The sequence below is a fragment of the Nelumbo nucifera genome, chromosome 2, assembly GCF_055504915.1.
Source record: "Nelumbo nucifera cultivar China Antique chromosome 2, China Antique-T2T, whole genome shotgun sequence".
NCBI classification, from domain to species: Eukaryota; Viridiplantae; Streptophyta; class Magnoliopsida; order Proteales; family Nelumbonaceae; genus Nelumbo; species Nelumbo nucifera.
In genome coordinates, this window is record NC_142650.1 from 112,537,348 (window position 1) to 112,551,135 (window position 13,788).

General features: G+C 35.5%; 1 protein-coding gene across 1 annotated transcript; it reads right to left on the reverse strand.

Annotated features, from left to right (window-relative positions):
• Window positions 1-451: 451 nt before the first annotated feature.
• LOC104585925 (cation/H(+) antiporter 28-like) lies at window positions 452-10,285 on the reverse strand. The gene is made up of 4 exons (XM_088898740.1): window positions 9,913-10,285; window positions 7,990-8,979; window positions 3,006-3,593; window positions 452-1,402 (listed from the first exon to the last, which is right to left on the reverse strand). The coding sequence occupies exons 1-4, from the start codon at window positions 10,123-10,125 to the stop codon at window positions 770-772; spliced, it is 2,424 nt and encodes an 807-aa protein (XP_088754866.1). The 5' UTR covers window positions 10,126-10,285; the 3' UTR covers window positions 452-769.
• Between the last annotated feature and the right edge of the window lie 3,503 nt (window positions 10,286-13,788).

Consider the following 13,788-nt stretch of genomic DNA (forward strand, 5'->3'; position numbering starts at 1 on the left):
TATGGGGTGGCTTAGGAATTTGGTTGCTCATTACCAATCATGGTTTTTTAAAAACGAACCGGTTAGGAGTCCAGTTACTTGTTCGAACGGTCTGATCGTTCGACCCGAACGGCCGGCCCATTCTGTCAATATAATAAAAAAATTAAAAATTAGATAATGATCAAAACCGTTTGAACGATTCAAACGATTCGAATGATTAACCAACCGGTTCAACGATTTGCTAACCAAAATCAACGATTTTGAGGGAAAAAACGGTTTAAAAAAAAAACGGAACCGGTCAAATAATCGGTTCCCAGTTTTTCGGTTCCGACCGTCCAATCCAATCCAATTTTAAAAACAGTGTTACCAACGCTTCTCAGTTCTCACTGGGTTGGTTAGCCCATAGATTGGTTATATTTTGGCTTGGATGATTACTAGCTTCGGCCTGGGTTTTGGACAAACAGCATCCAGATTGAACAATATTCTATGATTAATTCCTAATAAGAATTTTATACAAGATTCTACAGTGAACTTGTCTCAAACAACTACTGCACAACTTTATACAGGATTGTGAATGTCTCAAAGGACTCTTTGATAATTAATAGCTCCTAGACATTGTTGATTGGATGAACCAGTGGCCTATTGTCTCTTTGTTGCCGATGCAGAACTGATCCGATGGTTGAATTTGATTGAGGATGTGCCAATACCACCAGAGAGATACTGTAACCTTGTATTATGGGCCCCCATTAATTGGAACGAACCCATTCATTCACTGGTTCAATCAACCAATCTACATCACCGAGAATTCATCGCTGATGCCCTCTATGTCATGCTTAAGAATATGTTGTTGTATGACCAACACAGAGGCCATGATCGAGAAATCAGAAGAAGAGAGTATGTCCCCAATGGGGCCCAACTCGGGACACTCCTCCCAGTCATTCATCCCAGCCGTCAATATGGTATTTGCTCGGCCCCCGGGCCCGCCACGCCCCACGATGAAGAGCGCGTACTGTCCCTCCATGCCTCTGAGAGAAGAAACCGTCTCGGCTGAATTTGCCACGTACTTCTCGGCGTACCCGACCTTACCTGCAGCTACGTGCATGTCATAAAACTGGGCGAAGCATTCGTCGTCAATCCTCATTTCCTCTTCCACCTGTTTCAGTGAACCGGCGATATGAATGCCGCCGGCCAAGATGGAGGAATTATCGGCGTTCGTGTCGTGTACGAATCTGATGACAGTGAGGGTCACTCCAGGGTGCCGCGACACACGGCCGGCATAGGCTAATGCTTCCCGATCGTCTCTTCCTCCGATGAAGATCACAGCGGCGTTAAGTGATACATACGAATGACTTTTGACCTTGTTGATCAAGCCAAGGCCCCTGTCGACGAGTATCCCCACTGAGCATGGGGCGTGACGTAGAACCTGTTAGATATCACACATTAATTGCCTATTTATGGTTAAGGGGCGTTCTTTTCTGGATTTGGAGAAGGGGAAAAGTTGATTAATGATATTTTGATTTTTAGATTTATGTGAAAATTAGAGAAAGTTTATTTTGTTGATGATATCTTAAGTGGATAATTAACTTTTTCATGTTGGGGGAAAGTTGTCAATATTTAACGAGACAAAAATACTCTTTGTAATAATGGATTTTTATGGATAAAATAGTCATTATCTTATTTGCATGGGAAATGAAAGAACATAAATAAATGTAATTACTCGAATAAATTTTTCTTAAAATACACTTATCTGGATAAATATATTTATCCGGATAAATAATTTATCAAAAAACGAATGGAGCCTAAAAATAATTTTATCTTATTTCACTAAATGGGTCGAATTCAGGCCACATCCACACTCGAACCCCATCACATGTTGTGATTCTGGGTCTTCTGACATTCAGGTCCTTATAATTGTAAGTATGAGATAGGCCGTTCAAGACTCCGATCAATGAAGTGATCATAATGAAATGGGGGTATTGTGGAAATTGACATAGCCCAATTATGGTGGTAGGGATGGATGATAAGAGGTCGGGTTATATATGGGTTCGGTTCAACAAACCCAACCAAAAGTGTGCCAGCCCGAACCTGGTTGGGTTATATATGGGTTTAATTCAACAAACCCAGTCATGGTTTTAAAAAATGATTCGAAAATGAAATTGTTCTGGCCATTGATTTTTGGGTCGATGGTTTGATCATTCGGTTTAAACGGATGGCCCATTTTAATAATAAATAAATAAATATTTAAAAATAAAAAATGGTTAAAAACCGTTGAACAGATCGATGATTTGACCACCTAGGTCAAGAATCGCTCACTGATTCAATGATTTTTAACCAAAAACTAAATTTAAGGTAAAATAAAATCGGCTACTTGAACGATTACCAGGTCAAATGGTCCAACCATCTGAATCAACTATGATTTGAAAACTATGGGAATAACCATTCCTCCTTATGAAATGAGATTTCATTCCAATTTATTTCAATTCCGATTCTATTTTTCATCTGAAATAAATAAATTATAGAAATAGGACATTTTTCAAAGGATTGTAATTCTGGCTCATAACCAAATAGACCCTAAATTTTAGAACAATTGTCCTAATTCTGGCTCATAACTCTCACACCGACCTCACAACCATATCCCACTGTGTATTAAAAACATTTCCCCATTGGGTCGGTGTAAGGCGTGCTCTGCGACGACGCCGACGAGCAGCTGAGTCCGGATGTTGCAAATTGCAATGTCAACGGCTGCGTTTAGCATGGGGCAACTCCAATCAAATCCGATCCATAACCCGGTCAATGCAGGTTTACCACTTAACCCATTCCAACCCACTGGGTAAAAGGGATGTGTAGGTAATCCGGTACCCATTTTCACCCCTTACTTTGCAGCATGAACATTGCAATTTGCAAAGACAGATCCAACTGTCTTGCAATTTTTATATGCCTTTTTATTTGTCTATGGTACTGAAACTATAGCTTTCAGTATATGAACTGAAATACAGTTAAAATGACAGTTAAGGCTCAGAGGTTACCTTACGGTTGACATTTCTGAAGTTAGCGTGGCCTTCATCCATCCTCCCGTCAACCTTTTGGCTCTTGTGGAAGGGTAAGATGATGAAAGAGGCGGAGACGTCCTGAGCTATGTTGCAGATATCTTGGTGCATGTTACTGAATGTCGAGAGGGCGAGCATCCGGTGGAGACTGATCCCGTCGCCGCTCGCATCCATGTAAGCCTGGATCGCATTGCTGATCTGCTCTCGCATACTGACGATTGTCTCGTCGGCCACCGTCACGGCATCCAGGTCCTCGCCTTGGACGAGCGTGGCAGCCGTCCGGGAATTGAGCTCGATCATGTCAGTAGCATAGACGACGAGGCCTGAGTGGCCTCCACGAGTGATCTCCATGATATTGATGGCGGTGGGCACGTTGTGAGGCCCGTGGAGGCACAGCAGCATTCGTAATTCGGATCCTGGATCTAGCCACTGGAGTGTCATGGGTTGAAGGCACGATCGCTTGCGAGCACGCCCCACGATGAATGCCACCACCAGGGGGACGTAGACGATGGTGAGGATAGACACGATTACCATGTCTATGAAGCTTCCAGTATTCATAGCTCCTGCCTGCTTGCAGTGTTTCAATAAGGTACTTGGAAATTGCTTGTTTTAATTTTTCTAATCATTATATTAGATTAGCAAGTAGAATGGTTACCATTTGTTAATTGCATAAATATTTACAACAAAACTGAATGATTTGATCACCTCATTACTTTTGTTTTGCTAATTTGGTTTTTAAGTTTCTTTTTGTTAGCTTGTAGAGCACGCAAGAAAGGTTAATTTTTGGAGTCCGGATAACCTGCCAACAAAACATGTTCCAACCTTCTACCAATATGATCTAACACGGCACATTTCATACATAGCGGGTATCACTAGTATCTTGGTGAGATATACCGTGTAGGATCATGTTGGTAGATGGTTGGAACATGTTTTATTGGCAGAAGATCTAACTCCAATACTTGGCTCTTATGCAGTTGCAGGACATAAGTCCTACCACTTCCCTGAAATCTAAATCTTAAATCCTAAAATCTAAACTCTATACCCTTAAATGTTAAAAATTTCAACCCTAAATTTTAAGCCTTATAATTTAAAATCTAAATAGTGCATCAAATTTGTATAAATACATATACATATGTATAATTTTAGAGTGGGTTTATTGATCAATCTAAGTGTATCAAATTATAGTGCGAGCTGGGCTTAGGTTGGGAAGATTGGACTTGACCTTAGGCTTGGTCTGAGATCAGGCCTTTAGCTCAAATTTTAGCGTCAGACCTGGGTTGACCATAAACCTGGCCCAACCCACCCGGGCTAGGCTCGGTCAATGAACCCACTCTAATATTATATATATTTACATACATAAATAAATACATACACATACATAGTGCGTTGCACGTATGAAATTTTTTTCATATTAATTACTTGAATTTTAGATATATCATAGTTAAGATAGAAACTGAAAATTAATAAAAGTAATAATATGATTAAAAATAAACTTAAATACTTGTAGTAAATGTGCACCTACATAAATTTTAAATTACAATAACAACTATTATTATTATTATTATTGTTTTAATAATAATTTTTATTGTTAAAATAATTAAATATCTATCTTAAATAAAAAATAATTTTTATTTTAATAATCATTTTTATTTAATATAATGAATTAGAAATGTCCCCAAATGTTTTTGACAAAATTCTATACTTTTTCATTTTTTGTGTTCTATATTTTTTTAATATTTATTATTCAATTATGACATCTACATTATATAAATAAGTTTTACTTACATCACACTTAATTTTTTTCTATTTGACATAATTAATATATAATTTGATATATATATATATATATTTATTATTTGTACTTTTTATTACTTTTTAAAGATTTATTATTTAACTATTAGATCATCGATTAATCCGTTTGACCCAAACCACTAACCCATGACCTAAAAAGAAAAATAGTTTGGTTTCTAGGTTGATATTAAATTTTGTATTACATTTCCATTATTGATAAAATTATATTTTATGTATAATATTTATTTTTGTTCAATATAATGAATGTATAATATTATAGATGTACCTAGTATTTTATTTTTTATAAATATATAACATTATATCTTATGTATAATATTTATTTTTGTGATTAATTATATTTTCTATTTTTAAAAATATTATTATTTGACTACAACATCATTTCATTTCTAAGTTGATTTCCATTTTCATCATTTATAAAAATACTTCTTACATTTTATACTAATCTTTGTGTAGTATAATGAATTTACAATATAAGTAACGTGCCCAATTCTTTTTATTTTTTTATTATATATTTTATTTATTTAATTTTTATTATTTAATTATGACATTATTTATTAATGCATTTAACCTCAAATGGTTGAATTGCTTACCCACCACCAGGAGGGAAGAAAATGGTTTTGTTTTCAAATTACTTTTCAAAATATTTATTTTGATATTATTAAAATTAATGTTGTGGATTTGATGAATAGAATTTAGTTGAGAAAAATACATCTTAAATATAAGATTTAATAAGAGAATATACCCTAGATATGAGACTTAATGAGAGATAATAGAAAGATAGTTTTACTTCCCATTGACTTTAAATCTTACATTCCATTTCCATCATTAATAAAAACATTTCTTATTTATCATCAATGATTTTAAACTAATGTTCACCTGGCTAATTGAACCGTTCAAACCGTTACTCGATCTTAAATCTAGGTTTGATTTTGTTGAAACTTGTCATTTTCAGTTGAAAGCCATCTAGCCCATGTGGTTCGTCCATTGACCCATTTGACCTGGTAACTAGGTTGCAGGTTGTGGACTTAATTATGTGTAAACTTTTAGAGACCATAACTTTGCACTCTGATGTCCATTGGGGTGATCTTTTTTTGTTAACTTTTCAAGATCTATAAGTCCAAGGGCCTTAGGTGCAATTTTTGCAAAAACAAAAAACTTTTCCCCATATTGCAATTTTTAATAATTTTATAAATAAAAAATAAAAAACTAAACTATGAAACATATATAAATGTAGCATAATACACATATTATATGTAATATATATAAACCATAATTATACTATTTATTGATAAAATATGTATTTTTACACACACACACATAACATTGTTTGTCATATTTATTATTGTTTATTATGTCAAATATATGATGTTAAAAATGTTCTCACTTTTTTAATTTCTATATTTTTTGGACTTTATATATTTTTGAATTTTGTTATTTAATTATGGCAACATGGATTAGCCCATTTAACCCAAATGGTTTAATTTCTTACCACCACCTAGAAGAAAACACTATTTTTTTAGGTAGACTTTAAAAGTATAAGTTTTTATGATATTGGAATTATTAATTTATTATGGGATCTAATTATAGAATTTAATGATGAGAAGAAACAAAAAAGCCCTAAATATATGATTTAGAGAAGGTTAATGCAAATTAATACTTTAAATGTTGGATTTAATGAGAGGGAATTGAATGCATTGAATATATTAAAATCACCTATTTTCAACTTATTTAATATCAATAACCACTTACCCTATTTTCCCTCAGTTTTTAACAATAAATTTAAATATAGAAGGAAAAAATTTGTCTTCAGAAAATTCTAGAAATATTCTTGAGGCTATTCGTACTTACCATTCGAACAGTTACTCAGCCTTGATTCCGGGTTTGGTTTTGCTGAAACTTGCCATTTCAGTTAAAAACCATCTAACCCGGGTGATTCATCCATTGACCTGTTCGACCTAGTAACCAGGTTGTAAGTTGTTCACTTAATTATGTGCAAACTTTTGGAGGCCATAACTTTGCACTCCGATGTCCATTAGGGTGATCATTTTTTTTTGGTAACTTTTCAAGATATACATCCTAAGGGCCTTAGGTGCCTTGCCTTGCTATTTTTGCAAAAAAAAAGCATTTTCCCCATATTGCAATTTTTAATATTATAAATAAAATAACTAAATTAAGAAACATATATAAATGTAACATAATACATATATTATATGTAATATATGTAAAACATAATTATACTATTTATTGATAAAATATATATATTTTTACACACATATCATTGTTTATCATACTTATTATTTTTTAATATGTCAAATATAGGATGTTAAAAATGTTTCCACTTTTTTAATTTCTATATATTTTGGACTTTATACATTTTTTGAATTTTATTATTTAATTGTAGCAACATGGATTGGCCCATTTGACTCAAATGGTTTAATTTCTTACCACCACCTAGAAGAAAACACTATTTTTTTCAGGTAGATTTTAAAAGTATAAATTTTTATGTTATTAGAATTATTAATTTATTATGTATGGATCTAATTATAGAATTTAATGACAAGAAGAAACAAAAAAAGAACATTAAATATATGATTCAATGAAGGTGAATGGAAATTAATACCTTAATTTAATTGAATATCTTAAAATTACTTCTTTTCAACTCATTTAATATCAATAACCAATTACCATATTTTCCCTCATTTTTATCAATAAATTTAAATATAGAAGAGTAAATTTTGTCCTCTGAAAATTCCATAAATATTCTTGAGGCTATTTGTACTTTTTAAAGTAGTATGTATGTATGTATGTATGTATGTAGTTGGTTTAAACTTAGGTCAGGTTTGGGCTACCTAAGGGCTAAGACCGGGCCTGGCCTGAAAAATTAAAAAGCATGACTTCTTGGGCCCGAGCCCAGTCCAAGGACCAGAAATCCAATCCTAGCCCATGTAAAATTTCAAATTGGACCAATTCGGGCTCGGGCTGAGGCCCGCTCAAGTTGCACCCCTCAATGAGGGAATGCCATCCCACGAAGAACGGGAATGGAATTCCAGTTCCAAACCCCTATTCCTATGGATCCAAGGGGGGGCTCAGTATTTCTTATTGTAGTTGTAGAACTGTAGAAGACGGGACGGGGAGGAAGAGGGGGACTTACTTCCAAGGCAATCATGGCACAGTAGATGTGAAAATGCCCTTTGATATTCAGAAGCAACCCTAATGCGATTGACTCCGGCCAGTTAAACCCTAGCATTATGCCGGCGATCAGCGTTCCGGAGATTTTCCCGAGCGTTGCGGCTATGAACAAGAGGAGGAGGTTGGCCCATGTGTGCCAGTCCTTGGTCTTAAATTGCCTGAAATCAGCTTGCATTCCCACCCAACAGAAGTAGATCGGATAAAACAGCACGCTCAGGAAGTAGTTAATCTTGTTGGTGAGCATCTTGGACAACCTCCCTCCTCTCGGAATGATCAGTCCAGTCAAGAAGGAGTTCATGATGGGACTCACCGCCGCCAGAGGAGCAAAGCAGCAAACCATGACCACTGTGCCGATTGCGAGCACCAAGTGAGGACCATTCATGTGCTTCCCCTCTGGGTTGTTGTCGTTGATCCAGTTCGTGAAGCTCGGCAATCCCTTCACCATGAGGAACACTTGTATGAACACTAAAGCTGTCAGGAACACGATTTCCCCTATGTAGACTCCCTCTTCTCTGGTCGGAATAGAGATAAGACCGATGGAAATGAGGAGTGTAGAGATCATGTCGGAGTGCATTCCGGCGGATACCGCAAGCCGGCCGATGTCCGACTTTCCGATCTTGAGCTCGGTAATCAGACGGGTCAGGAGGGGGGAGGCAGTGTTGGAGAGGGAGATGGAGAGGATGAGCACGTATCTGAGGTTTGTGTGCTTTGATAGAGTGAGAAATGGAATCACAATGCAGGCCACGATGAAGGTGGAGAGAATTCCAGTGTATGCCACCATGACTTCTCGTGTTGGTGGGAGAAACAGTACGTAAGGATCCATTTCTAGGCCCAACACAAACATGTAGCAAACCATTCCTACCTCAGAGATTGCGTGTAATGTCCGAGCAATCGCAGAGTCGGCTGCGGTTGTGGAGTCACTGAATCTGTTGTTGCCAAATATCAATCCTACCTGTAACACAGAGAGATGTATGTTTACACTTCACAGTATATCATCACAATAGCAAAGAAGGTAACAGGAATTGAGGTTGCGTTTGGCAACGCTTCATGCTGTTTTTGTTTGCACTAGTACAAAAATGCATGAAAGTGCAAATGGGAAGATTGCAAATTTTGTTTCACTTGTCTTAGGTTTTCTTTTACTTCATGTGTATGAATCGAGATTGGCTTCTATTAGGGCAAATTTATACCCACACCATTCTAACAGCCTTTTGCAACCTTGCATTGGGAATGTCTCCCCGTGAAATAATGCATATAAGTAGGGAGATATTCTCAATGCAATGCAGTAAAAGCTGTCCGAATGGGCTTTGCCCTGACTAAAGCAGAACTGGTATGAGCCGAATTAAACAAAAGGAGGCAAAAGTTGAAATAAAAATTAAAATTTGCTGAGTTACACCCGATACTTTTACACCAGTGCAAATAAAATTGCATTGCAAACAAAGCATGTCTCAAGATTTGTGCCTGTGTAAAGCCTAGAGCACAAATCCAAATCATTGAGTCTGGCAGGACAAGTTCATTGGCACAAATTTTGAAAGATCCAGATATGGCTTGAGCTTTATTTTTATTTTAAATGAAGAAGGAAGTCAGTTTTATTTCAACAAATAATATATATTTTTCTGAATCATCAAATTATGGTCTTAGAATAAAAACAATTTTTATGGTATAAAAATTATTTGATTTATGGAACATCATATCAAATAAGAAAATATGCTCTTTAAACGAGAAATACAAAAAGAATTAATTTATTTTCAAATTAGTGAGTTCTCTTTTCTTGTAATAAGAAAAGCAATTCACATTAAAGAACACCCCTAAATGTGTGAAAACTTTCATTACTTGTGGTTTTAAGTTGAGAAATTTCTTTTTGAGAGAGAAAGAGAGAGAGGGTTACTATGATTTCAGGGATGACGCGAGGTTGAGAGAGGTGCCTAGTGACGCCGTGTATGACATTGCATGAAAATAAGACCAGGATGAGTGAAACAACGTATGACATCATGGAGGTGAAATCGCTTGACACCGCCATAAAGCATCCTTCCTTGGGACGGAATTGGCGAGTTGGGTCCACGAGATATGGAGGTGGAGGAGCTACACTCTGTCCGCTCATTGTGTTCTTTCTTCCTCTGTTGATCGATTCCTTCTTTTTGTTCTCTCCCTGTTTTCTCCTCTCCTCCTTATGTTTTTGTCTTTTATTTTTTTTTTCTTTTGCGCGTTTCCTCGTCTTCTCTAATTGCTTCTTTCGTCCGTTTTGTTCTCCCTGTTTCTTTTCTCTTTCTTGTTTTCTGTTTTTGCTTCTTTCTCTTTTGCCTCTGTGAGAGGGAGAGAGAGTGATGGAGCGCGTTTGGCGCTTTGTCTAACCATGGAACGGAACGGACAGTGTTTTGAATCTTGAGGGAGGAGAGTTGGGATTCGCTGTACTTTTGTTATTTATACTTGTCATTTACTCTTGACAAGCATGACATACATCTAAATCTATAACTATATTCATAATAGTATTAATGGGAAAATTTCAAATTAATATCCTATAATTTGGGTCTAGTGTTACTTTGGTCCCCCAACTTTAAAATTCAACAATTTAGTACCCAAACTTTCAAAGGGTGCCAATCTAGTACCTATCATTAATCAATCCGTTAATCAGTCACTAAGTTCCATTTGAAAAGACACAAATACCGTTCAAGTGTCATCTAATTCTCTTTATTAACCATCCAAACATTGACAAAAAATGAACAGCCCCAAATACTTGCCTCTTCGGTTCAAAAAAGTTGGGGTTGCATTCTTGAACATAAGAGGCAAGGATTTGGGACTGTTCATTTTTTGTCAACGTTTGGATAGTTGATAAAGAGAATTAGATGACACTTGAAGGGTATTCTTGTCTTTTCAATGACACTTAACAGCTGATTAATGACAAGTACTAGATTGACACGTCTTGAAAGTTTTGTTACTAAATTGTGCATTTTAAAGTTTGGGGACCAAATTAAGTGGCACTAGACCCAAAGTATAGGGTACTAATCTGAAATTTTCCCTAGTATAATTTATATAATCTATAAAAGAGATACTTGATTTTGAAACTAGAGATAAAGTTAAATTTGATAACATAGAGTACTAATTTATATCATTATCCTGCACTATTAATGGGCCTTACACTAGTGTTTATAAATTCACATGCACATTAGTAGTTCACATCTTTATCCTTACGCCTTATATTAAAATATACAATAACTAATAACTAATGAAAATTCATTTATTTTATTAAAGTGGGATTCACCCAAGGTTTAGATTAGCTCCTCGTAGAGCATGTTTCATATGTACATCTCAGTGTGCATTGAGAGCATCTATTGTACCTGTCATGGGGAGATGTTCCCGGGCATGGTTGGGTCGTATTCTGCGGCATGCTCTCGGGAGAGCCCACCCGAAATCCTCATCCCATCCCAGGTTTCTTGCTACAACCCACAAGAGACTTTACTAGCATGCTAGCAGCCACCTTCAAAATTCAAAGCCCTTGTTCTCTCCCCCACAAAACTTTGCACACCTAAAAGCACTTGCATGATCGCATCTACCCACACATTGGTAACCATATGTGTATGTTAAATTCATGGGGAGATATTCCCAATGTGTGGATAGATGCTAGTGCTTTCAAGGTGCATGTAGGTTTCTTTTTTTTCTTTTTTGCGAGGAGGAGATCAAGTATCCAAAATTCACCCAGATTCTTTTTGATAACAAAATTCATCCATTCACTTGAGTTTTATTTAGTATCACATATTATACGTTATAAAGGGATTAAGGTTGGGATGTAATGGAGCCAAGCTAAACTTTTGTATGCCTGGTTCGATTAAAATACTACTATATGCTCAGATTCAAGTTTGAGTTCAATTCAAATTTCTTGATTCAAGTTCAGTTCGATTAAATATTTGGTGAGTTTAAGTTCATATTGAAAGGTAAAAAATGAATATATATGTGTGTGTATGTATGAATTATATATATATATATATATATATATATATATACACACACACGATACATAGTATATATTCTTAGATTATATAGAATATAAAAAATATGTTTTCATAATGTATTATAAAATATTTTTATATTCTCTGTCTTTATATGTATGTACGTATGTGTCAAGCCAAACTCGCAAGCTTTCAAGCCGAGCATATTATTAGTCAAACTTGAGTTAGAATAACTTATTGATCATCGTGTCTTGAAACTCAAATTTGATTTGAACTCAAACCGAGCCTAATAGGACAAAGCTCAAACTATTTGATTAGAGCTTGATTCGATTGCCGCTCTAGATTAAGGTGGTGACAAAGTAGGGTGCACATGAGGTCTATTGACCTTACCATGGAGAGCCCACTATTGTCTAGGTTTGATCACACACCTCAATATTCAGAGAGATGATGAGTAACCGTTGGGATATCTGGATCACTAGGAGTGGCCACGAGTCGAGCTTTTCAAGAGCTATTTAAGCTTAGCTCGTGAAAAACTCAGCTCGTCTCGGCTTTAATCGAGTTTCGAGCTAAGCTCGAGCAAAATTTACAGGCTCATTTTCTAATCAAACCAAGCTTGAGCCTAATAAATCTCGACTCACGAGCCTAATCGAGCTTCTTCTACATTTACATATACATACATACATACATACATACATACATACATACATACATACATACATACATACATACATACATACATACATTCATACATATATACATACACACATACATACATACATGCATGCATGCATACATACATACATATATACATACATATAGTATTTTTATTTATATATAATAGTAACTAATTGTTATAATTCTTAGTTTTTTAAATATCAAATAAAAAAAAATATATATATATATTATTTTTATAAAACATTTGACTCATAGTCGAGCTCATTCTTATGAGCTTTTGACTTGAGTTGAACTCGAGCTCAAGTTTCTACCTTTAACCGAGCTCAAGCCTTATACTTTCTTGGCGAGCCAAGTTCGAATAACTAGCCATTCAGCTTGGCTCGGCTTGAATCCACCCCTAATTAGTAATCACCCAAGGGATTTGATTGGCAAAATTATCAAACGTGAGAATAGAATGAATATGATAGTGGGAAACTTTAATTTGACCATTCAGACCCTTATTAATTTATTTTGGTGAATTTTCATTGGTTAGGTATGTCTTAATACAACTTGAGTGTATGAGATTTGGACTAGTACATTAGAGGGTTAGATAACAAGTTAAAACCCGATACTCCTCTTAAGAGCATTTAGATATGTGAAACTAGGGTGGCAATTTTCTCCTTCCCTGTTGAGTACCTAGCCTTGAATCCATTGGGTCAATGATAGAGACTAGCTACCTCAGTGGGGGTGGACATGAGGATGTGGATTAATATGGATACTTGATCAGGGAAGGGGATGGGGAGTGAAGTTCATATTTATATTATATATATATTAAATATGTAATATTTAATATATTATACATATTAAACTATATTTAAAAAATCCTCTACTAGGGATTGAGAATGGAGGTTACTTTTTATCCCAATGGGGATTAGGATCAGGGACAAGGATGGGGCATATGGGCATATGATTCCTGCCCTAAGCCCGTGCCATTGCCATTTGGAAGATGAATCCACAGAATACAATTTACAGCTAATGGATGGGAAGAATTGGCTCATTACATGAAAAACAAAAGTATATTCCGGATAATTATTGCCTAGTGATGAATACATACCCGGCATTTAGGGGTGGATTTTAGTTGAGTTGAGTCAAGTATTTGATTATTT